Genomic DNA, 26,526 nt, shown 5'->3' with positions numbered 1-26,526 from the left:
AGTGAAAGAAGCATTTGCGTCCACTGTGAGCGACCACCTTTGAACAGAGGCGGTGGTTTATGACACCAACTGTCTGCCATCTATAATCCAGTTTTGAGATCCCTTCCCGTACGCCTTAATGCCCACTCACATCCTGGGCCATCTGACCTCAGGAAATCACATTTGCTGCGTGGGGCCAGGTTTCACAATGAGCTCACCTGAAACCCTGGCTGATTGTGACCAGCCTGGCAGCTGGCCTCTCTGGCTGGTGGTGGAGCTTGGCCTGGCCTGGCAGCTAGCCTCTCTGGAGCCCAGCCAGAGAAGTCCTACCAGTACCAGTTAGCTCTGGAGGTTTTCTTCTAGTGCTTCTTTACATGTGAGCTTCATTCTGTTACTTTGGGCTGATTTCACTCACACTAATTTTTTACTTTGTACTCATTTTCACTGTGTGCACACTGCTGAGAAAAAGAAGCTCAGCTAATTTCTGCTCTGTTTCATGCGTCTGATTATGCACTCATTCTGAGAACATCTCCACCTCCTAAAAAACAAACTCTCCTAAATAGCACCTGTCACAACCACAACAAGCAGAATCATCTGTGGGACAATAACCTTTTGACCTGTATGCTAAAACTCTTTTATGGTTTGACGAGACACACTGTGATCAGTTTGTTCACTCTGAGCCAGTCTGAGCAGTTAGACGACATTTTTGTAAACCAGCACATGAAGGTGTGGCCCTCTCACCGTCTTCACATGGAGTTCTTTCTTCTCTCAGGAAGCAGCTCACCTGTGTGTCCATGTGGAGTGGAGCTTGTTGTTCATGTGTGTGTTTGAAGAAACCGTAAGTTTGCTTTGTTTCTTCCTTTAACAGTGTGTCTTTAGGAACTTTACTGTTCTGAAGGCAAAAGTATAGTTTGGATAGAAAGTAAGAAGTTACGGAAAATGGCATGGGATAATGAAGTAAAAGGGAGATATTTTTATAGAATGCAAAAAACTAAAACAAGTCACTGTTTTGTGAATGGCCTGTTTTTTTTAGGATGGGGAAACATCTGACTGGTTTATGTAGGTGCAATGCTATGGAAACGACTAAACATGTGCTTATTAGCTGCAGGAAGTATGTTGATCAAACGAGAATGATGAGGGTAGAAATGGGTAGTACTAGTCAATTCCAGTATGAAAAGGTGATTAATCAGTAAAGTCATGATAAAGGGAAAGGAAAGATTTTTCATTTTTTGAAGAATACCAAACTTATCAAGATGATCTGAGGAAATGGAAGTGATGTAGCAGTAAAACCCAGGAGATGGCAGTAGTGCAACATTGTTGGCTGCAATGTGCCTTTAAAAATAAAAAGAATAAAAAGAGGAAAAACAACTGTACTGTTTGTTTCTGCTCTATGATGTTTGGACCAAATGTTCAGCTCATATTTCGAGACAAACATTGGATCACTGTTGTGTTTGAAGACAAATCGCATGATTACAGAATTCAGCTGCTTGCTGCATACAATGGTACTACTGCACATTCATCTAATGTATAATGCCCCCCTGCCTTTTTTTTGCACAAGTCGAGGAGCGTGTCAGGTTACATTTCACTGTGTTTTTTACTTGTATAACTATATATCTTGAACCTATTGATGGACTGATTCCACACTGGTTAACAGTTAGTAACTCTGCACTGAAACATGTGTTCCCCGAGATAAACGGTTTAAATCAATCTGTATAAAACTTTAGAGCCATCAGATACTGATCATCACTGATGGAACATTGCTCTTCCCTTTAAACTGTAAAAAAGAAAATAAAACCTGTTTTGAGGAAGTCGACATTCAGGTTTTACTAAAGTGATGTGAAAAACAGCAAGAGGTAAGGCAGCACCAGCTCAGTTCAGAGTTACTGCAAAAAAAGCTCTTTAGAAAAAAATAAAGGTTTTCACAGACCTTATTTTCAGCCTGTTTTAAATCCTGTGCTTGTTAAGTATATCTGCATATGGAGGCATGACATTATTTGGACTCTTCAGCATTCCCATGTGTTTGTGTTGATGTCATTTGCCTATTGTGCTTTTTGTTTCTTAATTACTGGATTCGAGTCTGAGTTTTCATCTAGTGTTAGAAGCTTTTGATCATTATTAGTGGTCTCTTGTGTTTCCTTGTGTGTTTCCCTCCATTGAGGTCCCAGAGTATTAAACACTTTGAATTTTCTCATTTTTGAACTGTTTTCAGTCTGAATGAATTTCCACTTGATGCTTTTTTTTTAAGTTTGTGGTTCTAATCTTGTGTCAAATACATTTATATAGTCTCTCAGTTACACATCTAGATGTGTTAAGTGGCTGAACTGATAAATGGTAAAATTCTGTTTGTTGTAATGTATAAATGTATAAAGTATACTTATTGATTCATGAAGTTAAGGTCAGAGTAACGTGTCGCAGCCTCAAACACATTTATAGCTCTGCCTCCATAATGAATGTGTGAGGTGTAAAGTGCTGAACATAGCCCCGATACTTGCGTTTAATCAGTTTCAAATTAAACACAAATTAACTGTTCAAAAGAAAAATAAGTCTGACAAAAAGTTCAGTCTGTTGGAAATGTTCAGCTGTGAAGATCAGAACGGCTGTTGAACCGATCAGGTGGTCGTGTCCAGAATATCAGGTCTGAGTCTGTCATGGTCAGCAGACATGAGGACCTACGGAGCAGGAAGCAGCCTGATCCTGACTGTCCATGCACTCTTTTAACAAGAACTCAGATTTATTCATGAAAAAGAGAAGAATGGAAATGGGAGGAACTGAGTGGAATATAATTTTAATAACTTGGTTAATATGCAAGAAACACATAGTGTGACACTGAAACATGAGGAAGTGTTAAACATTGCTCTGCTGACAGCTGATGGTTGATTTTTTTGCCCCAGTTCCTCATCTCGTCGTCAACACCTTCTGTGTGCTTCCTGTTTATTCACTTTAGCTTCCATAATAAATCCCTGTACACTTTAAACCAGTCTGCAAGTCCTGCATTTGGATCCTCTCTCCATTTTTCACAAACCTGAATGTGACAAAAACCAATGCTGACTTTAATGAACAGCTCAGGATCCACCTCTTTTCTTCTCTGATTGTGTTCATATAATAAATATAGGGATCATTATTTCACTACCTTAAAGATTTTTGAAACATTTCTATATATCTGTGTTCCTGAATTATTTTTTAATTCTGTTTTGGGAAGAACTTACTCATTTCTGCACATGAATCATATATATTATAATGATGTACTTTTGATCTGCCTATTAACTTCATGTTCAGCTTCCTCCTAGTTTTTCTAGTTTAAACTTCCATGGAAGAGTGTTTCCTTGACTGAAAACATCCATCATTCAAGGCAGCTTTGTTTTTTATGACTATGATGTCAGACAGATGATGGAGTTTTCTTGGGTTTCCTTCAATAAGCAGCTCCCTTTATGTGCTCAGTCCTTCTGTATCTAATCTATGCATTTAGCTCCTAATATTCTAAGATGAGTCTCAAACTCTGCAGCTGGTTTTTCTTTGCTGTGTTAAAATCTCATTTTGTTCACACAGTCATCAAAACAAACACACAAAAATCTCTGCTGTAGATGCTGAAGTGTGTCCTCCATATTAGAGGACAGTGAGCTGCTGAACATGTCTTCAAGTTAGTATCTGTAGGATCCATTGAAAACACACCAATTCCATTCACCAGGTTCAGCGGAATGACTTGAATTTTCCCAGACAGAGAAATCCATCTGGGGTCTTTGTTCCTGCTGTACTTTCTTATGTTTCTGCTCTAAAATGTACTGATGTAACGGGAGAGGGGGGGATTTCCAAAAGAAAATCAGTCTGTTTGCTCTTTTTTGTTTCTTTTGTTCATGGTAGATTTATTTCTCTAAATCTCCACAGCACCACATTCTGTTTGTAGAATGAAAGTCAGCAGAGAGGCTGGTCTTAGACAAGAATTCAAAAGACTTTCAAACAGAGGATGAACAGGGTTAAATGAGAGAAGAGAAAGGAATATTTAGAACTTTCAATCATATAAAGTTAGTCCTGTAGTCCAAGAATAAAACTCAGCATAACAGATTATTTTTAACATTTTAACGTCACAGCATATCTGAATGAATAAAAGTTGTAGTATAGAATTAAATTAAACATGTTGGCTTCTCTTTAAAAATAAGAGACAAACTGTTGGATCTGCTCAAACAGAAAGTAATTATGATTCTTTGTATGATAACAAGACAGCGGTTGTTGCATTTGTTAATCACAGTCAATCAATCAAACCAAAATTATTATATTAAATTTGCACCCTTCTGTTAATAACTGAGAACATGTAAAGATAATTAGATATCAGTTTCAGGTATGTCAACAGATGAAGTCAGATGTTGAGACAGAAGTAATGTGTTACAAATGAATAAAATTATTGATGAACTTAATGTTTTTAAAATCTTTTTTTAATATTACCGTTGATATAAAAAACTACTAGTGTATTTCTATAAAATAATACAATTATATGGAAAATCATGTCTGTGTACAAATTGTACACAGACATGATTTTCATCAAGTGTAGATGTCAGTCTCTCTTTTTCACCGTGTCCTAAGTATTTGAACTTAGCTGTCCCTCTGATACACATTTCTAACTGAGTCCCTCTTGTTCACTCCCAATAAAAATCTTAGCATGTTTAACTCTGTAACCTCCAGTTTTTGGGGGAGGGGAGGCAGTTAAGGGAGCTGTAATTGCTAAACTTCTCCTGCAGTTTAAATTAAAGCTGCACAGTCAGAAAGCACCAGTGTGGCATCAACTGAAAATATAAATAGAAATAATCAGCGTGTGTCAGTGAATGCATCATGTGTGCTTCACGGCTCCATCTAGTGGACTGATAGTAGAAGCAGAGCAGCTGATGGCAGCTTTCTCTGCCTCACACTGCTGTCTGACTGCATTCAGCTGACACTGATGATGATGGAAAGGAGGATTTCAGTTGATGTGCACATGAATGATTTGTGTTTCCTCTGCAGGTGAAGGTAGAAAGTGTGTGTGAGCTGATGTGAATGGAGCAGCATGGATCAGTGTGAGGACAGAGAGGAGGGAGTCCCTCCCTCTAAAACCACTCTGTGTGGGGAACATGAGAGCCAGACCAAAGCTCAGAGGTGAGATGACCATCTCTAACTGTCCTTGACTCTTCTCCATGTCACAGCTCAGCACTCACATCACTGCTCCATCATTATTCACAGGAACCAGCCTGGACTATGTCATGGAATTTTCTATTGGTATTTGTTACTGCATGCAGGAGAACGGACACACACATCAAAAAAATCACAGGCTCATAGTAATGAGCTTTCTAACACTTGGGCATCACAGCGCCCCTTTTATAACCACACACACACACACAGCTCTCTGTATCTTTTAGTTACAACAGGTTTCTGTCCCACAGGCTGTTGCTGGGCAGAGACTCCCACTATCTTTACTCAGGAAGCTTCAGGCACTGGTCAACATTTAGCACATGCCATAGTGAAACATTGTTAAGCAAAACTAAGCAGTTTTTTTCCACCAGATTATCCTGACATATACACATACTTCATCTAAGCATACAAAGGTTATACAAAAATCATACAGTGAAGTTTTATCCATCTAAATCTAAATTTGAGGGTTAACTAGAATTTCCCCATGCGATGAATGCAGTCTTTTTTGCAAGATCTCGCAAAAGTTCAACTTAATTTTTTTTCTCCCATGTCCCTTGCGGGGCGCCGCAAACTGGAAGCAAGTAAGCTAGAGCTAGAGCAACGGGGGTTTTTTGCATACATTTTATGCCATCAGCCTGTCCTAGGTTTATTTTTGTTTTGTTTTTGTTTGTTTTTTTTTACCTTCAGGGCCTTATAAGCCTATACTAGTGTTTTTAAAAATCATGTCTGACTTTATGCTTTTCTGTATCATTTGTGGGATGCTTAGAACTCAAATTGCACTGCTGGAAATAGTTTATTTTGACACACATGCTGGTTTTTTTTGGCAAATTAGCACTATAATATTTATTTTCATTTTTCCTGGAGTATATAAAAATTGTATCTTAAAAACAAAACTATGAAGACACTCAAAATAAATTTCCTGTTGTTGGAAACTATTTTGTCCATGTTTTTTGTATTTACAGTTTTGAGGGATAAACCTCAAACTAACTAGAAACCTCTCTTACTTACTTAATGCATACATAACATTAAAATTTGGGCTATAACGGTTGTATTAATTTATAGCAACTTGAAATGCTCCCAAAAATGGCACTACAGCATGTAAAATTATAAAGATAAGCTTGGCAGACTTTGTTCTGTGGTAGGTCTTAAAGGGTTAAAAAACAAAGAAAGTGCTGTTATCAGTCCAAGCCAACCGACGAGCTAGTAGAGATGCTTATTATTGATGTTCATCAGCTAACAAAGAGACTTTAGACACACTTTCTCTCCCCACAGAGGTCCCACATCTTACCAGGATGAATAAGTGACAAACCTTCATAGCACAGAAAACCCAGATTAATCTGAAGTTAGCTGGATAAGAACAAATCTAGACCTCAGGTTTCAGGCCTTGAGATAAGTGTTAACTCAAGAGATAAGTGATGTTTTAACTCAGGAGATAAGTGATAACTCTTACAATCTTTGTTACAAGAAACCAGATGTGATGATGTGTGACTGCGAAACCTTTTGCTCATTGGCTAATGATTTATTGACCAATCATTAGCCAATGAGGACACAAAAAATACCCCAGCTAATCATCTTTTTACATAACTCGTAATTTTCCAAAGAGAGTTTTTATTCACTTTGACAAAAATGAGTTACTCAGACCATCAGCTCAGCAACAAAGTGTTTCCTGTAAACTTGTAAAGGACCAGAAGTCTTTGTACAACCACAGCTGTCACCACCTGATGGATAAAATGACAGTTTTAGACAGGTGCTTCCATGTGTGTAAAATGAAAGCTAAAACTGCTCAGACCTTGCTGTCAAATTTCCCAAAGTAGTAAAATTAGCAATTTGTGTTCCACTTTATATGCAGTATATTTCTCCCTGTAAAAGTGGACACACCTGAACAATTTAATGCTTCAAATATGTCCTGCCGTGAACTGCGTCCACACTCACAGCTAAAGCACAAACTGCTGCACACTGGAGCGTTTCTAAGATAAAGGACAGCATGGAAACAATGATCAGGTCTGAGTGTTTCTACGCTGAGACGTTTGACTGTGGATCCACTTCATGTGAACATCAGTGCAGGTGAACTTTTCTGTAAACTTACAGAAACAATGTTCTCCAATTCAGCAAAGAAGAGTTTGAGCTGCAGACTGTGAATGACTTTCAGAGTCAAATACTGTGAGCTCTGACAGGTGATTTGTGCTGATTACAGCTGTCAGCTGATGCTTTAGTTTCACTCATATTTAAATGACTTCAGTTCAAACTGAGGGGACAAAACAGTTCAAATGTGGATTAAACATGTGATTCATGCATCTCCAGGAATAAAGCCACAGCCTGCAGGAGCTCATCATCATTATTAAGACTTGGTTCAGTGTATCAGAAAAAACTGAAACATGGAGGTGTGTTCATGACAGCGTCTAATTCGTGATGTCAAAGAAACTTTAGATTATTCAGCAAATAATCTGAGCTGAGATCTGATTCAACATGAATGTTACATGCACGAAGTTCACATGTTAAACTATGACAGCCACATATATAATGTGTGAACATCATGTTATCCTAAAGTGTCTGAGTGGCCATAAAAGAGCTTTAATATGGTTTTATACGGAGGTCGGAGATGGCAGTGAACTGAGTGCATAACACTCAGAGCTGTGCCTAATATTCTGTCCATTTCTTGTTTTTGTGTTTTGTTGTTGGAAAGTCTTACATTTCAGCAGGTTAGCTCAGGTATCTCTGGTATGAATCATGTGACCTGGTTTCTAGGTTACATGACAGGTCAGAGGTCAGCGACTGTAACTCAGTTACTTCTGTTAATGTGAACTGTTTGTGGTTTACCTCTCAGCCTGACTGAAGTCCTCAAGCAGATGATGATGGAGGAAGAGGAGGACAGAGTAGAGTCTGCAAGATCCAGCTGTCCGTCTGTGACCAGTGACCAGTCCAAAGGTCAACCTCCAGACTTCAGTGATGAGCCTGGACCAACAAGGTCAGAGAATTGTAATGAGCTCCCTTAGATGTTTATGATTTCTTGGATAAAAATGGCCTGAATTTTTTTTCCAAAGAAAACAATGAAAAAACAACGATAAAATATTAGACTTGGTCATTTTCCTTTTCAGGACAGTGATGCTGTCCTGAAAAAGAAATTTGTCTTTATCCTGTCTTCCTTCGCTACTTTTTCTCCGCTACTTTGAAACGCTTGGACCGCTCTGCCCGCCACGGTTTCAAACTGGTCATGTGACTGTATGGCCACGTCTCATTGGTAAAAAAGTTACCGGAAACTCCACTGACGGCATGTTATCTAATGTGTTAAACTAATTATTTTTTAAAAAAAGTAACGAGTCAAATTTTGCAAATGTAGCGGAGTAAAAGTACTGTTTCTTCTTCATAAATGTACTCAAGTGAAAGTAAAAAGTATCGTGCAAAAAAGGTACTTTAAAAGTACATTTTTTTTCAAAAATGTACTCAAGTAAATGTAACGGAGTAAATATAACTCGTTACTACCCACCTCTGTGCGCCAGTGTGTCCTTTGGCCTGGGAGTAGTGATGTTTGATTCATGAACGAATCGTTCAATACTCGAGAATCACTTTACTGACTCGTGAATCATGATTCACAAGCACAACTGACTCACTGACTCATCCCTGTTGCTGTTAGCAAACTAATTCCATTAGTGGAAATATGTCTAGTTTATAATTAAAATTGTGGGGGGGAAAACAACAGCCAGTTTCTTAACAAAAACATTTCTGCTCTGAACTGGAAGAAAAAACCCTGAGTAGAAGCTCACATCAAGACAATAGCTCCTCCGTTCACAGTAGCATCGCCCAGTTAACATGCTAACAGCACATTTGAGCTACTCACCCCCTCCCTTCCTGTGCTGAATCGTAGCGTAAGCGAATCACTCAGGACTCACTCACCCCCTCCCTCCTGGCTCACAGCTCAAACGAGTTGAACGAATCACTCACTCACCCCTCCCTCCTGTCTCACAGCTTCTTCTTCTTCTTGGTTGGCAACCAACTTTAAGGCGCATTACCACCCCCTGGCTCACAGCTCAGTGGACATTTAGATGAGAAAATATATATTTGACACATTTAAGTAAAATACTAATAAAATAAAATAAAAATAAATAAATGTTCTCTTTAGAATTTTTTTTGCTCTTTTTTGCTATACAAAATAGTTGTTTTCTTTTACAATCATTCATCTTAGCAGTAGGATTTACATGAAAAGAGAAACAAATTAAGTTTGAGTGAAAATATACATTTTTGCACTCTCTGGTCAACTGAGTCAGTGACTCAAATGACTCAACAAACCCGATTCACTTTGGTGAGTGACTCATTAAAACTCTTTCAGATTCAGTAAAAAGAATCAAATTTACCATCACTACCTGGGAGGGTTAAGAATTAAAAAGTTCTATTAAATTAATTAATTATTACTATTACTATTAATTAATTAATTAATTAAAAACTTCTCTTGCAGTGCTACTGCAGTAGCTGGAATGTTGGTTTGATTCTAAATGTATTGTTATAATACATTGGTTTTTAGTCATGGATCTATGAGGTAAGCAAAAGAGGAAGCAAATAGTTCTTTGTCCTTGATATGTTGTTAAATAGAAACAGTCAGTTGCATTTGCATTTTTCAGCTCTGTTTCCTTCTTATTACACAAAAAACTACTACAGGTAATTGAGTGGTAATTGCTTAGAAATTACCACATAATTATGTTCTTGTTTCTCATTGGAACCCTACTATTACCACTCTATTACCAAGCTGTAGAAAAAAACAAAACAAAACAAAACAAAACAAACAAAGGCTCTGGTGGACTCACTATCATGTTTCATCTCTCAGACTCCTTAGCGCAGAGCTGATTTAACAAGTTACCCCCGAACTTTACATTTAATATCATTGTTTTCTTGCTAACATGTGAATACTGAAGTTTGGAGGGTGTTTTCAGAAGTCCCCCCACCGAAAAAAAAACCCTGATGGATGGCAGACATTACCATGAACTGGCTGTGAATCAGGCAGGATAGGACCCAGATGCAGACTTGCAGACAGGGCTTAAACTCAAAACACAGCTTTATTACTGAGATGGCAGAAATACAAAACTAACCTAAACTAAACACAGCCATGAGGGAGATCAGGGTGCTGGACACAGGAAACAGAGTGCTTAAATACACAAGGAATAACAAGGAACAGAAAACACATGGGGAAACAAAGCTAAGGGAAATTAGACATAGCGAGACAGAAGAAGCAAAACTAAACACACTGAACATGTGACACAAGACTCACAATAAAACAGGAAAAGATGTAATGCAAGACTGGCACATTTTGAAACCGAAGAGGGAAACAAGACACAAGGATGCACACAAATACACAGAGAGGGACACAGAGGACAGAGACACAAAGGGAACCCAAAGGTCAAGAAATTAAACTGATTACAAGTTAACTCAGAGACATAATAAAAATGAACTTACAACTAACCAGTTAAACTTAATATATAACAGACGACAAAACACAGAATGTCAAAATGCTGGGTCAACTGACCCAGAACCAAGGCTTTCATGTCCAGCCTCCCGGGAAAGCAGGAAAAGTATCTTTCATGATTTCTTTTTTAATTTTATTTTTATAATTTGTCTTCCAGCATGAGGTAGAGAAACCCACACTTCCATGTTCAGTTTGCTTCTTATCTCTAGTCTTTGGCTTATTTTCTCTTTTAAGTTAATTTTTTTTCTTCCATGTCTTGTATTAGTTTAACTTTATTTTTTGTGATTAGGTAATCAAAAAACCCTTTTTGTACACCTTCTTGTTGTCTTCCCTGTCTGTTCCCGAAGAAGAGAAATTATGTGATATATAGTGAATAATCTAAAAAATGGATGTCATTTGATAAACTGATGCTGAGTCAGTCCTCCAGCTACAAATATCTTTCAATGTGTTCATAGATTAAACATGGCGATGTGCACAGATGACATAGATTGTAACAAGGTGAGTCACCATATAATTCTCATCTCATATCTGTTAACTGAGCTCTTGTCCTCAGCTTTTTGCAGTTAATATTAAATTAAAGCTAATTACTGTCTATTTGTAACTGACTGCATTACAAAAAAAATTAAAATAAAGTTTGTTACAGTGATCTCAAGACTTTCCTTTAAATTATATATCCTTTCAGATTTACCCTGTGACTGAATATTCCATATCAAATCGCATCGCACTGCTGATCAATATTAGACATTTTTATGATCTGAAATCAAACCGACACGGTGCTGAGTATGACGCACAAGCTGTGCTCAACCTGCTCTATAATCTGGGCTATGCAGTGGTATATTATCAAGACCTGACTGCACAGGTAAATTCTACAGACAGAAAGCATTATTTCACTTCCACTTAGCTGATGTTCAAACTGAGTAAAATATCAAATTCATGTTCAACTTTTCTGTTTACAGGAGATTGATGAGGCTCTAATTCGTTTCTCCAAGCATCGAAAGCTCTTTAACACAGACAGTGTGTTTGTGGTTCTCATGTCTCATGGTGACTTGGGAACTATCCGTGGCTCTGACCTGAAGAACTTTGAAATTGATAAAATTTATGAGCGCTTAAACACAAAGAACTGTCCTGCACTAATGAACAAACCAAAGGTCATAATCATTCAGGCCTGTAGAGGAGGTGATTATCATCTAGCCTGACATGCACCAAAAAGATGCTGACCATTACTGTTACACATGTTTTTATTATTATTATTACCAGTTATAGTTGTAGTAGTGATGTTATGAAATATTTTGTTTAGTTTGTCTCATTTAGGTCAGTGTCTCTTTTTAAAGAAAGAAGAAAACCATGAACAAAATTAAGTACAGGCAAAGAAAATCCAAAACTTTTGAAATCTTTAAAATAATTTGGAGAATGTAATGAAACTAATGGTTTACTAGATGTAATGATGTTAAATACGCATGATGCAGTTTTTCTCGCTTTTAGTATGATCAAGAATAGTTGTTTGCACACATCTTTCTTGTTTCAGAGAATGAAGGAGTAGTTACAGTAGATGCAAGCACACAATCCATGGGGACAGAAAACACTGGCCCTCCATCAAAAAACATTGCCAAAGTTGGAAAAGTACACATAGAAAAGGATTTCATTGGTTTTCATTCGAGCACAGCTCGTAAGTTCTCCTGCTTCTTGTAACTATTATAATATAGTGTATAATAACAAACACAATTAAATGCAGCAAATTATGTTTCTGTTTGTTTGTAGACACCTATTCATATAGAAACCCAGAATATGGTTCTAATTTCTTCCATTACATTTGTGATGTGATCCTCACGGGGTGCTGTCATGATGATATTGAAGAACTATTCAAAAAAGTAAGTTTGCCAGTATTTTATCTGGTCATTAACCTGAATTTATTCCTAATTCTTTCTCTGCATGTTTAAGTTTTTCTAAATATTTTTGCATTTTCTTTCTGGCTACTATTACTAGTCCATTTCATACCACTTTGATCTCCCATGCTCGTAGCTGGCAATGGGGCTAGAATTCTGTAATGCCCTTCATTTGTTGTGACCTGAAACAAGGCAAAACAAGAGATGATCCTCCTGTCTCTAAACATGATGGAAACAATGTCTCCATGTCTCTCTCTCTATGACTGCAATATATATTTTCTGTAATATGAGCTGCTGTGTCAGACATCACTGTAACTTCATTTTAATCTCAAAGGTCATGCAACAATTTGAAGATTTCCCCTCTGAACAGAAGCAGATGCCAACCAAAGAGAGAGACACTCTGACAAAACACTTCTACCTATTTCCAGGTAAGTACCACTGTTGGGTCTGTGCTTCGACAGGCCCGCAAATTCAGACTTATTCCGTGAAGAAAGCAAGTCAAAAACTCAACCGGTTTTTACATGCTAGCAAGGGGAGGATCTCAGAGTAGCATCTCTGCCCTCGGTCTCAGACCACTCCAAAAAACCAGCTTCCCCTGCAACCTTTTAGTCTGTGACACAGTTTACACAAAACACTCACTGCAAACCCCCCCCCCCCACCACCACTCCATGGGGGGGGGGGCACTGAGTGTGTGTGTGTGTGTGTGTGTCTCTGTAAGTGTGTATATATGTGCAGGTGAGTGAGTGTGTGTGGATATGGGTGCATTTGTGTGACTTCCTGCTCACAAAAAGGTCATCTCCCCTAGCTTAACCGCCCAAATGCTCTACCCATACAAAAACATAGTTGAGACCATGAATGGCAAGAAGTAAACATCCTCACTAAATAAGGATGGAGACAGAAGAATGTCTTTGATCATACAGTTTGAACTAAGGCTTACAAATTTAAGTACAATAATGGCAACATTTAACAATTTCAACCGAACAACCCCATACTAAGTGAATGTTAAATTAATGTTGAAGTGATGTGTTTTCATTTATTGAATTCAGGGTTGTTGTTGTTGTTTTTTTTTGTTTTTTTTTTTACATAGCGGCAAATCACAACAACAATTATCTCAAGGTACTTAATACAGAGAAAACCCCAAAAATCAGACAATCTCCTATATATGAGCAACACCTTGGCAAACACTGTTAACAGGAAGAAACTTAAATATTGTGATCAAAATGACTCAAACATTCCCTACAGGGTTACTGGAGGCCAAGTTAATGTCATTTTGACTACGTATATTTAGATAATAATAATAATAATAATACATTTTATTTAAAAATAGCGCCTTTCAAAGCACCCAAGGACACTGTACAACAAATAAAAACACAAAAACTGGAAATATACACAATAATAAGAATAACAGATAAAAGTTAAGAGCATACAGAGGTTTAAACATAAGCAATTTTAAACAGATGAGTTTTGAGGGTGGACTTAAAAAGAGGGAATGAACTAATATTTCTGAGGTCAGGGGGTAAGGAATTCCAAATTTGAGGGGCAGAGCAACTAAAAGCCCTGCCCCCCATGTAATCAGACGAGCAGAAGGAACAGAGAGAGAAAGAGAAGATGAAGATCTGAGGCACCGGGATGGGAAGTTCATCTGTACTAAATCAGAGAGGTATGGTGGAGAGAGAGAATGAATAACCTTAAATGTATAAAGGATTATTTTAAAATGGATGCGAAATTTAACCGGGAGCCAATGTAGCTGCTTCAGGATTGGGGAGATGTGGTGGGTAGAGGAAGTCCTAGTAATAATACGGGCAGCAGAGTTCTGGACACGTTGGAGCTTGTTAATGGATTTTTGTGTAAGGCCAAATAATAGGGAATTACAGTAATCTATTCGAGAGATAACAAGATTATGGATGAGAATGGCCGTGGCATGAGGACTGAGGAAAGGGCGGAGGCGATTGATGTTATGAAGTTGAAAATATGCTGCACGTGTGACATTATTGATATGTGAATTAAAGGATAATGTGCTATCGAGAATGACACCCAAGCTTTTCACAGAGGGAGAGATAGGGACCAACGAATTATTGATAGTGAGAAAGAAATCGTTAATTCTGGATAGCAATCGTTTAGTGCCGACCAGGAGAAGTTCTGATTTATTGCTGTTGAGTTTAAGGAAGTTGGAGGAGAACCAGGAATTGAGTTCAGCTAAGCAGAGGGTGAGGGAGGGTGGAGGAAGAGTAGATTCGGGTTTGGTAGAGAGGTAAAGCTGGGTGTCAGCGGCATAGCAGTGGAACTGAATGTTATATTTACGAAAAATGTGTCCGAGTGGAAGAAGGTAAATGATGAAAAGGAGGGGCCCGAGGACAGATCCCTGGGGCACCCCAGTAGATAGAGGAGAAGGCTGAGAAGTGAAGGATTTTAATTGAATGAACTGAGTGCGGTCAGACAGGTATGAGGCTGACTCAGATCAAGGAGAATAAGGATGGAGAGGAGACCAGAATCAGCTGTCATAAGAAGATTGTTTGTTATTTTTATAAGAGCAGTTTCGGTGCTATGCAGAGGACGGAAACCAGACTGGAACTGTTCGTAAAGGTTATTATCAGTTAGGTGTAGATGGACTTGTGAAGCAACAATTTTTTCAAGAATTTTGAGAGGAATGGTAGATTGGAGAAAGGACGAAAATTGTTAAAGTTGTTGGGATCTAGACCTGTTTTTTTCGGGATTGGGGTAATGGCGGCAACTTTGAAAGAAGCAGGAACAGTTCCAGTGGTGAGTGAAGAGTGAATAATAGCAGATATGAGGGGAAGGAGAGGAGGTAAACAGGCTTTGACAAGAACAGTGGGGATAGGATCAAGCTGGCAGGTAGAAGGCTTTGATTTGTGGATGAGATCAGCAATATCAGTTAAAGACGGAAGTTGAAAATCAGAGTGGAGGGGGTGGAATTAAGACAGAGGAGCTACATTGAGCATTAGGAACCAAGTCAAGGTGTATTTTATGAATTTTTTCAGTGAAGAATAGCATTAGAGAGTCGCAGAAGTTAGATGAATAGAGATGAGCGGGCGGAGAATCAGGTGGCCTGTTAAAGGAGTTGAATAATGAGAATAGGGTCTTGGTGGAGTTCTCACTTGAACAGACAATGGTAGAATAATAGGCAGATTTGGTTTGACTGATACATTCCTGATAAAACAGAACATGGTTATTAAACATATCCTTATGAATAGTAAGGCCAGTTTTCTTATAAAGACGTTCAAGCCGTCGGCCTTTAGCTTTCAATAATCGGAGTTCAGGTGTGTACCAGGGTGCAGAGCGAGAAAAAAGTACAGTTCTGTTTTTTTGTGGAGCAAGAGAATTCAAAATACTACTGAGGCTATGATTATAATAAAATACTAGATTGTCTTGAATAGCCAAATTGTTAAGAGACAAGCAGCTAGAGAGAGCAGAAGAAAGGATATCAAGATTTATTTTCTTGATATTCCGGAAAGAAATAATACGAGGATTGTTAATTATAGAGAAAGTCATGTGAACATTAAAGGAGAGAAGTAGTTGATCCGAAACTAGCAGCTCGTCAGCTGTGCAGTTGGAGGGGGTAAGTCCAGAACAACAGACTATGTCCAAAGTATGGCCCTTAGTGTGGGTAGGGAAGTTTATGTATTGTTTAAGGCTGAAGCTATCAAAGCAGGATGAAAGGTCCTTGGTAAGAGGATGATCGGAGTTATCCACATGGACGTTGAAGTCACCCAGCAATATTATATTAGGGGAAACAGTAGCTAGGTTGGTCAGCAGATCAGCAAAGTCACTTATAAAAACAGAATTACATTTTTAGGGGGCGGTAAATGACAGCTATAACAGTTGGAGCAGGTCCTGAAAGTTGACAAACAACAGATTCAAAGGAGCTGTAGGTAGGGACAGACAGCGGCGAGACTTTCCAGTTCTCACGATAACCGCGAGGCCACCACCACGGCCGGACTCACGAGGTTGGCAGGTGTAAACCAACCCCGGGGAGGTGGAGTCGTTGAGTTGTGAAAAGTCATTGGGCTGTTGCCATGTCTCAGTCAAGCAAAAAAAAAAAGTCAAACTTACGGTCTGTTAGGAGATCCTGGATGAGATGTCCTTTGTTCGTAAGCGAACGGATATTAAGCAGGCCGAAGTTGACGGAAGTACTGTCGGACTGGATGAGAGTGTTGGCCGAACCTAGGCAGGTTAGCCAAAACATTGTGGTCAACAGACCTGCCGGGGTTCCGTTGAGAGCGACCAGAGGTGGACCAGTTCAGTCTACTTTCAGAGCTCAACAGTGGACTGTGCTTGTCCTGTTAGACCTCAGCGACAACAGCATGCTGTAGGTACTACAGGTACTACACTTCAGTGATATGAATTTGATCTATCCAGGAGATTCCAATTTGGTCATCTACATGGGAAGCTGTCTTTACACACTACAAAAACTCTTTTGTCATGTCTCCCTCCCCTCACACCGGCAAGCAAATGGCTACAAACCTTTTTTAAGGTTTCTTCCTTATGAAAGGGAGTTTTTCCCTTCCACTGTCGACAGGTTTTCTCATATGGGGTCGTCTCCGTTTCTCCTATTCACATCGCTTCGATCGACACTGGACTTTGGGACTTGCCGCCCCACTACGACCAGACCCCCCCACTAGCTTTCCCTGCCTACCTCCTTTTAATCTGTATAAGAAACGATACAGGAGATACAGGAGACGCGGTAAAAGGAGTGGCTTCCGTGTGCGTATGAAAGCTTACCTTGAAGCACGGGCTACGGTTTACCCATATGCCTCTGGGGAATCGCTACGCTCTCTCCGTGCAGTCTCCAGTGATCGCCCCGTCGCTAAACTGCTTGGCCACCGGTAGATTTGCTCCGTCTCACAGCAAGGTTACCCAGCCCTTCCAGCAGCATGCCTCCCTGCTCGGACCTGGATCGCCTCGTACAGACGTGGTGTCAACCACCTCAGAGCCCTGCGACGTGCTACTCGTGTGGATGCTGCGCCCTGAACATGGGTGGCTCTTTTCAACGTCAGGTCGCTGGTAAATAAGACCTTTGTGTTAAATGACTTTTTCTCCACCATGAGCCTCGATGCTCTCTTTCTGACGGAGACCTGGATTCGCCCTGGTGAGTCGCTTCCTTTTTCTGAGCTTCTCCCCCCGGACTGTGTCTTTTTTAGCTCTCCGAGGCTTACCAGTAGAGGTGGTGACTTAGCCTCGGTCTCTAAATGTAAATACAAAGTCCGACAACTACCCTGTTCTTCCTACATCAGTTACGAGGCTCAACTTCTGGAGATGACCGCCTTGCGAACTTCTCTGATTGTTTTGGTTTACCGGCCACCTAAATATAATAAGACTTTTATTCACGAATTAGCTGACCTTCTTGGTTCAGTTATTTTTAAATATGACTGTGTGCTTATTATGGGTGATTTTAACATTCATATCTGCTGTAACGACGATCCGTTAGCCAAAGACATCCTTGCATTATCGGACTCTTTTAATCTTGCCCAGTGGGTTAACCAACCAACCCACGCTAGGGGCCACACCCTCGATCTGGTTTTTTCATATGGCTTGGACATTAGCATTAAGGATATAAGCAATGTTGGGATTAGGGGTGGGTTTTAATAATCGATTCATCGATTAAAATCGATTCTGGCTTGGATAACGTGATATCGATTCATTAAAATCCTGAATCGATTTTTTTATATAAATGTATTTTGCCCGAAATTCCAGAATCTCAGGTGAAACGTCACAAAATTTTGACAACCACCAAACAGCTAAAAAAGTAAATGAGAGCAGGAACACGGATTCTGCACAAAGACGTAAACACAAAGCGCGGACCTGCGGATCAGAATCAGTGAGATGTCGCCTTTCTCACCCGACGGCACTGTATCCGTGCTGTCGGGTGAGAAACGACGGCACCATCAGCGAGCTGTGATTCCGATGTTTCGGCGGGTCCGCGCTTTGTGTTTATGCCTTTTTTGCACTGATTCTAAAGCTGTTAGTTTTATCTCTCTCCAAACAATACTGACCGAACCAGCAGCAAAAGAAGATCCAAACTAAGCTTCACATAAACATCATCATGGACTCCCTCTGACTTTTGCTGTTTTGCTTCTACCACACTTCATGCACAGCTCTCTCTCACTCTCTCGCTCTCTTTCTCAGTGTACTTCAAGAACAGTTTCCCGTCTATCCCCGAAATCTGTTTTCTGCATTATTCACTTGCTTGTTACGCACAAGTCTACCGTTATTTGCAGCGCTGTCGGCTGATGTTTTTTTTTCCTTTTACTTACTTCCGAAAAGAAAACCTAATTTCTGCCGTTCAATAGGCTTCTGAACAAATTTAAACTTTTTAAAATTATGCAAAATGCAAAACGCTTAGTTGTGTCTCTAATAAAACCGTTGTAACTTCAGAGGTAATGTTCATATGCTTGTTAATGGTTTTCTTTCGTTTTTGATGTACTGTGGAATATTTTTATAAAATCCCAGGCCAGGAAAATCACCTTCATGTTTTTCTGTGTTTTATCTTCAGCTACTTTGACACAAAGGCATCTGCTGTGATGCTCACACCTTTGATAAAGTCTCGAAAGTGTCAGCTTCCTTTTTATAGATACAAAAATATGTAAATGTACTGATTTGAATTATAATATTTCTGACTGAGGCAAAATTTCCCAGATTCAAATCCAATTGAATCGAATCAAATCGAATTGACGAATTGAATCGAATCGTGGATCGAATCGATTCAGGACCTTGTGAATCGGAATCGAATCGATTCTAGAAATCAGTGACGATACCCAGCCCTAGTTGGGATTTCTGATCACTTTCCTGTTATCTTTGATGTTAACTTATGTACTTCTGAACTTCACCCTGATGCTCTCCTACGCCCTACACGTATAATTAATTCTGCAACTGTGGAGAATTTTTCGATGTCTTTTTCGAAACTTGCCTCTTCCATTCCTGACTGTTCCCTGGCTTCCACGATTGATGACTTTGCTAGCACCTTTTTTTCCACATGCTCCTCCATCCTCAATACTGTTGCCCCTGTTAAAATGAAGCACCCTAGATCCTTTTCCCGATGCTGGCTAAACGATTCTACACATGCCTTGCAACGTGTGTGCCGCCGGGATGAGAGAAGATAGAAGAAAGATAGATTCCAGGTTTCTTATGATATCTTGCGTGCCAGCCGGTTGCAATTTCAACTTGCTGCTAAAATGGCCAAAGCTGCCTTCCTATCTAAAATTATTCTTACTCATGGTCACAACCCCCGATCCCTCTTTAATGTTTTCAATTCATTGGTTAACCCCTGTCCTGAAATGCCACTGGCATGCTCTCCTGCTCTCTGTGAAAAATTTTAAACTCATTTTATTCGTAAAGTTTTACATCTTAAGTCCTCGCTCCCCTCAGTGTCAAGTTTTATTCCCACCCCTGGTTGTTCATCATCATTTCAACAGTTTGAGCCGGTGTCACTCCATACTCTCAAGCAACTTATTGACCAATCAAAGAACACCTCTCCTGCTTATGATATCCTTCCATCTCGTTTAGTTAAGGATTGCTTCAGCGTAATTGGACCCAGCATCCTATCGCTAATGAATATATCTCTACTTGCAGGCTCTGTTCCTTTAGCCTTCAAACGCGCTGTTGTCCAGCCCGTTCTTAAAAAAAGGAACCTTGATCATAACGATCTTGGGAACTATAGGCCGATCTCTAAGCTTCCATTCCTGTCCAAAATACTGGAGAGGATCGTTCTTTCACAACTCCAGCCATATTTGGATGCGAATGCCATTTATGATAAATTTCAGTCTGCTTACAAACCCTGTTATAGTACTGAAACGGCCTTGCTCAGAGTCCTCAATGATCTCCTTCTGATTGCTGACTCCGGACGCTCTTCAGTCTTGGTCCTACTAGATCTATCCTCGGCCTTTGATATGGTAGATCATAACATCCTATTAGCGAGGCTTGAACACACAGTTGGCATTGGAGGTGCCGCCCTAGATTGGTTTAAGTCATACCTCTCTAATAGGTCCTTCTCGATCAATTTTGGCCCTTATTTCTCCTCTGCTGCACCTGTCTCCTGCGGCGTGCCTCAAGGATCTGTCCTTGGCCCCCTGCTCTTCTCACTGTATATGCTCCCCTTAGGCGCAATCTTTGAGAAGTATAACATCGCACATCATTGTTATGCCGACGACATACAGATGTATTTCAAGCTAACTGATGATCCCTCTATGTACGGCTTTCGTGAGTGCATGCGTGAGGTCAAAAATTGGCTCGCAGGTAACTCTCTTATTCTAAACGACAGGAAAACGGAAATTATCGTGTTTGACAGTAGAGTCCCCCGTAGCCAACTCCGTGACGCCCTCGGTTAACAGTTTCCTCACTGACACTGTTAGTGACCTGGGTGTATTTTTGGATAGCTCTTTTAAGTTCGATAAACAAGTGTCCTCTGTTGTTAAATCTTGTTTCCATCAATTGCGTCTTATTAGCAAGGCCAGACATTATGTTCCACATAGGGACCTTGGAAAGCTTATCCACGCCTTTGTGACATCTAGGTTGGATTATTGCAACTCACTTTACTTCGGTCTTAACTCTACTCTCCTCCATAGACTCCAAATTGTTCAGAACGCAGCTGCTCGTCTCATTACTGGTAGTGGGCGGCGTGTCTCTATTACCCCTGTCCTTGCTGATCTGCATTGGCTTCCCGTTAAGTACCGCATTCAATTCAAAATCCTGCTGCTTACCTTCCGAATTATTAACAATATAGCGCCAAGCTACCTCATTGAGCTACTTAGATCATACACCCCTACTAGAGCATTAAGATCATCTTCCCAGTCACTCTTGGTACTGCCAAGATCTCCGCTGAAGACTAGAGGTGACCGCGCGTTTGCCTTGGCTGCACCCGATTTATGGAATAACCTCCCCATCGCTATACGCAAGTCTGATTCCATCCATTCCTTCAAATCGCGGTTTAAATCCACTTATTTAGCCTCGCCTTTTCTACCAGTTAACGCTTGCTTGATAGTTAGCTTAACGCTTATTCTTATCTTTGGCTTTTAATTCATTTTAATTTTTTTTGACTGTTTTATCCTCTACACTTAGCCTTCTTTTATGCTTTTATATGCAATTCTTTTGCCTTCGTGTGTTTTAATGCCATTCAACCTGCTAGCACGTTTTGGTACCTTGCCATAGCCCTCATCCTTCCCTGTTACTTCATCTTACCCTCTTGCATGTTAAGCACTTTGGTACACCACTGGTTTTTAAATGTGCTATATAAATAAAGTTTGTTGTTGTTGTTGATTGACTGGGTTAATTTTTTAGAATGAAACAGGATGACTAACTCGTGTTAGTAATATGTAGTCATGATGATGGCCATCACAATGATAGTCATTTGACAAAACAAAAATTACAGATAGAATTAGGTTAAGACTGCAACCGGCTCAAAAAACACAATGCTTGTGGGGGACCAGAGCCCTCATACTTCTAAAGTAACATGAATTGATTTGATTTGCTAGTTAGAACAGTGTCAAATGTTTAATGGACCAATTATGATTTAAGATGCATTTGCAGGAATTAAGCACCGGTTCCCTGAAGAGAAGCAACTACACAAGAGACTGGAAGCTCTCAGGTATGCAAAAACCTCCTGAAAAAGGAGAAATTGTTAAAAACATTTCCTCTCTCCTTAACTTAGCCTTTTTGTTGATTCATGCAGAAAATGAGTTCCATATCAAGAATCAGACATCCTGTGATATCTGGAGAAACACACACACAGTATATGACAAGCAAACAGTTTAAATGTGGCTTAAAGATTTGTGCAACATGTGATGCCAGAAAAAGTTATAACAGGACCAGCAAGTTTATACTGAAAATTGTTCAGATGATGTTCCTGGAAAGAACTGTTGAGGATAATAGATTTCTTACTGCACATTGGAGTACAAAAGACTGGAGTTTGGGATTGCCTGCAACATTATAATATGGCAGTTGCCATATGTGCAGTGTGCTAGTATAGTTTTACACTGGCCCCTATTGTTGCTTATTGGCTTATTGCCAGCTATGCAAACCAAGCTCTGGCAACAGTTGTATAGGGATTGAATGGCCCGTTGCAATGAGCCAGACACCCTAGCTGCACCTCCCACAGAAAACCCCAAGGGACACGGTTGAATGCCTTGTCGAAGTCCACAAAACACAAACAGGCTGGTTGGGCAAACTTCCATGCGCCCTCAAGTACCTGCAGTATCAAGAAAACTGCATTGTTCCTCCTGTGTCTGAGGTTTGACTAACAGACAGACTCTCCTTTCTCGCACATTGGCATAGACTTTCCCAGGGAGGCTGAGGAGTGTGATCACCTGTAGTTGGAACACATCCTCTGGTCTCCCTTCTTAAAAATGGGGACCACCGCCCTGGTCTGCCAGTCAAGGGGTTCTGCCCCTGATCGCCACGCAACATTGCAGAGGCATGTCAGGCAGGACAGCCCTACAACATCCAGAGCCTCACCTCAGCCACATCAGCGGCTCTGCCACCAAGGAGTTGTTTAACTGCCTTCTGTGACCTCACCCCCAGAGGTTGGGGGGTCATCCCAAGACTCTTCTTCCTCCACAGAATACGTGCCAGTGGAATTAAGGACGTCCTCGAAGTATTCCTTCCACGGCCCGACAATTTTCTCAGTTACAGTCAGCAGCGGTCCACCTATACACAGTGCAGGTAGAGCACCGCTTTCCACTCCTGAGTCACTTGATGGGTTGCCAGAATTTTTGTGAGGCAGTCTGAAAGTCTTTTTCCTTGGCCTCTCCGAGCTCCTCCAACATCTGTGTTTTTGCTTGACTGCCGTTACCTTTCAGCTGCCTCCGAAGTCCCACAGGCCAACCAAGCCTGATAGGACTCCTTCTTCGCGTCTGGTGTCCAACATTTGGTTGGGGGGTTACCACCACGACAGAAACCAAACACCTTCCGTCCGCAACACAGTGCAGCAGCTTCGGCAATGGAGATGCTGAACATGGTCCATTCGGAGTATGATAACTTGGGGATATAGTTCTTATCTTCCTACTTTCCTCCACACAAGTGGACAAGCCTGAAGCTGTATCATGTCCGCAAACACAAAATTCAGATATTAGAACAGTCCATTTTACTACTCAAACATTTCTCATGATGATCAAACTTGTCATTTCATTTATATTTCATTAAGAATGAAAATGCTTTTTTATTAGGGTTAGGGAAAACCAATTTTTTGGGACTTTGATCATTTTTAATGTTAAGACATATACTAAGACACTTTACCCCTTCACTTCAATCTCTCTTTATCCCAGTCACACAAATGTAGACAGATAGTTGATAATAGTTTCTAATGTGCTGATTGAAATATCATGAAAGAGGCAGAAATTTCTCTGTGTGCATGTGGACAAATCACAAGATGAACAGGTTTCAGGTAGTATTAATACACATTAAAACGCTGCACTCACTCAAAGGTCAGAGGTCATCTACAGTAACCACACTGACACTAAGAGAAGAAAACAGCTGGCAGCAAAGGCAGGGAGGTGTTCTTTTTAGCTAAACAGAAGAGGAATATAAAGATAATGACGACAATGAAAATGTAGGACTGTTCCTTTATTAGTGTCTAAAAGTATGTGTATGAGAGCGATGCAATGTCCATGTGTGCATGCTGAAAGAGACTGTGCTGGTCTGATCTGGTCTCCTTTCTTTCCTTTCTCCTTTCAGGGTGGAGCCTGCTGGGGGCCAATGGTTGAGACCAGGTCTGAGAAAGTGTAAGTGTGTTTTTAATGTGATTGATGAAAACAAAGCAACACACATTCAACCATCTTCAAACTGTCACATCACTCATCCTGACTGTCATCATCAAAGTGTCAATTAATGAACAGATGATGGATCAATAACTGCAGCTGGATTGTTTGTTCTCTCCATCAGATTCCTGTCAACTCACAATCGACACAAACACAGTTCACACAAACCTCCAACTGTCTAACAACAACAGGAAGGTGACATATGACAAGGAGGTTCAGTCATATCCTGATCATCCAGAGAGATTTGATTTTTATCCTCAGCTGCTTTGTAGAAATGGTCTGACTGGCCTCTGCTACTGGGAGGTCGAGTGGAGAGGACACATTTTTATATCAGTGAGTTACAGAAGAATCAGAAGGAAAGGAAGCAGTAAAGACTGTAGGTTTGGATGTAATGATCAGTCCTGGAGTCTGAGCTGCTCTGATGATGGTCCTCGTTCTGTCTGGTATAATGGAAAAAGAACATCCATTTCCTCCTCCTCTGTCTCTAACAGAGTAGCAGTGTATGTGGACTGTCCTGCTGGCACTCTGTCCTTCTACAGAGTCTCCTCTGACACTCTGATCCACCTCCACACCTTTAACACCACATTCGCTGAAACTCTTTATCCTGGGTTTACACTCTGGCCTGATAGTCCTGGTTCCTCAGTGTCCCTGTGCTGAGTTGAGTGTAAAGAGTGCCCTCCTGTTAGAGAAACACTCTGACTGTCTGTCTCTTTCACCCAGAAACACATTTTCAGATTCATACATTCAGTCAGTTGATGTTTTAAACTGTTCTAAAGGATTCCTTGTAAACTTCTTCCTCTCCAGTAATTTAAAGATGGAAGCTCCCATTATTACAGGATCCACATGTTGTTTTTTCTGTCTTTTTCCACTCAAAGCTTCAAAGTGAATATTAGTATGTTTCTCTGAAACTCAGTTCACAACCAGCTCCTCTGCATTTTCAACAAATCTGAGCTCATTAAAACAAATTTGATTTCTCTTTCTTAATGGGATGTTTCCACACTCTCTACATGCTCTTACTGTTTCACTCATTGTTGGGAGCTCATGATTTGAAAATGTTTCGGCTATATAAGCTGAAATGATTGGCTCAATAGATTTTAAATGCAGTTATAGCCAGAATATGATTGTATTGAGAGATCATAATACATGTGGCTGATCTAATAAACAGCAAAGGCTTCAGTCCTCATTTGAAACTATATAAGGCCCACTTAAAATTCTTTAATTTTCTCAGAAATCCACAGCGCGCCTTATAATCCGGTGTGCCTTGTGCATGAATTCTGGTTGTGCTTACTGACCCCAACCGATTTTATGTGGTACACGGCGCTAAAAAATCTTTCAAAAAAAGTACGACTTTGGTAAGCTACGAAGATGCACACCTTGATGAATCATTATGGCTATCGTAGTGAGGAGCCTCGAGGATCCATCCGGGTCCAAACTCTGCTTCCGGTTCTATAGTTGAAAAAACACTGTAGCATCACTAAGAGTTCAAAACTGTCTAAATTCTTTCATGTTTAATAAAATGATCAGCATCTCTGCTTTACCAAGTGCAAAAACTAAGTTTAACTATCAGGCTGCCCCTGGGCCTGATACTGCTTGAGGTTTTTTTCCTGTTAAAAGAGAGTTTTTCCTTTTCACTGTCACCAAAGTGCTTGCTCATAGGGGGTAAAATGATTGTTGGGTTTTTCTTTACATGTATTATTGTAAGTCCTACTTTACAATTTGAAGTGACTGTTGTTGTGATTTGGCGCTGTATAGATAAAATAAAATGAAATAAAATAAAATTGAATTAAAGATTGTTGTATTTATCATGCTTTTCAGTTTTATGTAATAAACTTGAGACTGTTGTATGTATGTATTTCCAACTCTTTATTACAATTCTTTTCATATAAACACTAGACATTTCAAAAGTCGTTAAACTATAACTGTGAATAACTGTTGTCCATTTTTTTCTAATCTATAATTGCCCGTTTTTCTGAACATTCTCAACAATACACACACAAAAAAATATCTTTCTCTCACCACTCACACTATTTTCTATCTGAAATTGTTGTGTCACATTTTTGTATCAATATAGAGACTTTCTCAACTTTCCAGGAGTACCTCCAGTTCGATGGACATGTCAGTAGTAGCCACACAGTACTGATATGGACCTGGGCCCTGTCCTTCTCTTTTGTCTGTCGATACAGGACAAGTAATTATTTAGCCTTATAAGCGTTACTTTTTTCATCCACAAACAAGAAGAATATGTTAATCACGTTTTCCCACAATCACCTGGTCACAAATATGAAGACATTAC

At 39.9% G+C, this 26,526-nt stretch overlaps 1 protein-coding gene across 1 annotated transcript; it reads left to right on the top strand.

Moving 5' to 3' along the window:
- Nucleotides 1-718: 718 nt before the first annotated feature.
- On the top strand, nt 719-26,021 carry LOC146389476 (uncharacterized). Its single transcript, XM_084911007.1, has 12 exons — nt 719-817; nt 4,969-5,100; nt 7,958-8,098; nt 11,041-11,083; nt 11,268-11,444; nt 11,542-11,761; nt 12,111-12,251; nt 12,344-12,453; nt 12,803-12,896; nt 22,009-22,066; nt 24,151-24,197; nt 24,358-26,021. The coding sequence occupies exons 2-12, from the start codon at nt 5,012-5,014 to the stop codon at nt 24,888-24,890; spliced, it is 1,653 nt and encodes a 550-aa protein (XP_084767133.1). The 5' UTR covers nt 719-817; nt 4,969-5,011; the 3' UTR covers nt 24,891-26,021.
- The last annotated feature ends 505 nt before the right edge of the window (nt 26,022-26,526 follow it).

The sequence above is a fragment of the Perissodus microlepis genome, chromosome 3, assembly GCF_051167445.1.
Source record: "Perissodus microlepis isolate ML-2025 ecotype Zambia chromosome 3, ASM5116744v1, whole genome shotgun sequence".
NCBI classification, from domain to species: Eukaryota; Metazoa; Chordata; class Actinopteri; order Cichliformes; family Cichlidae; genus Perissodus; species Perissodus microlepis.
This window is presented reverse-complemented; position numbering and strand designations above follow the sequence as displayed.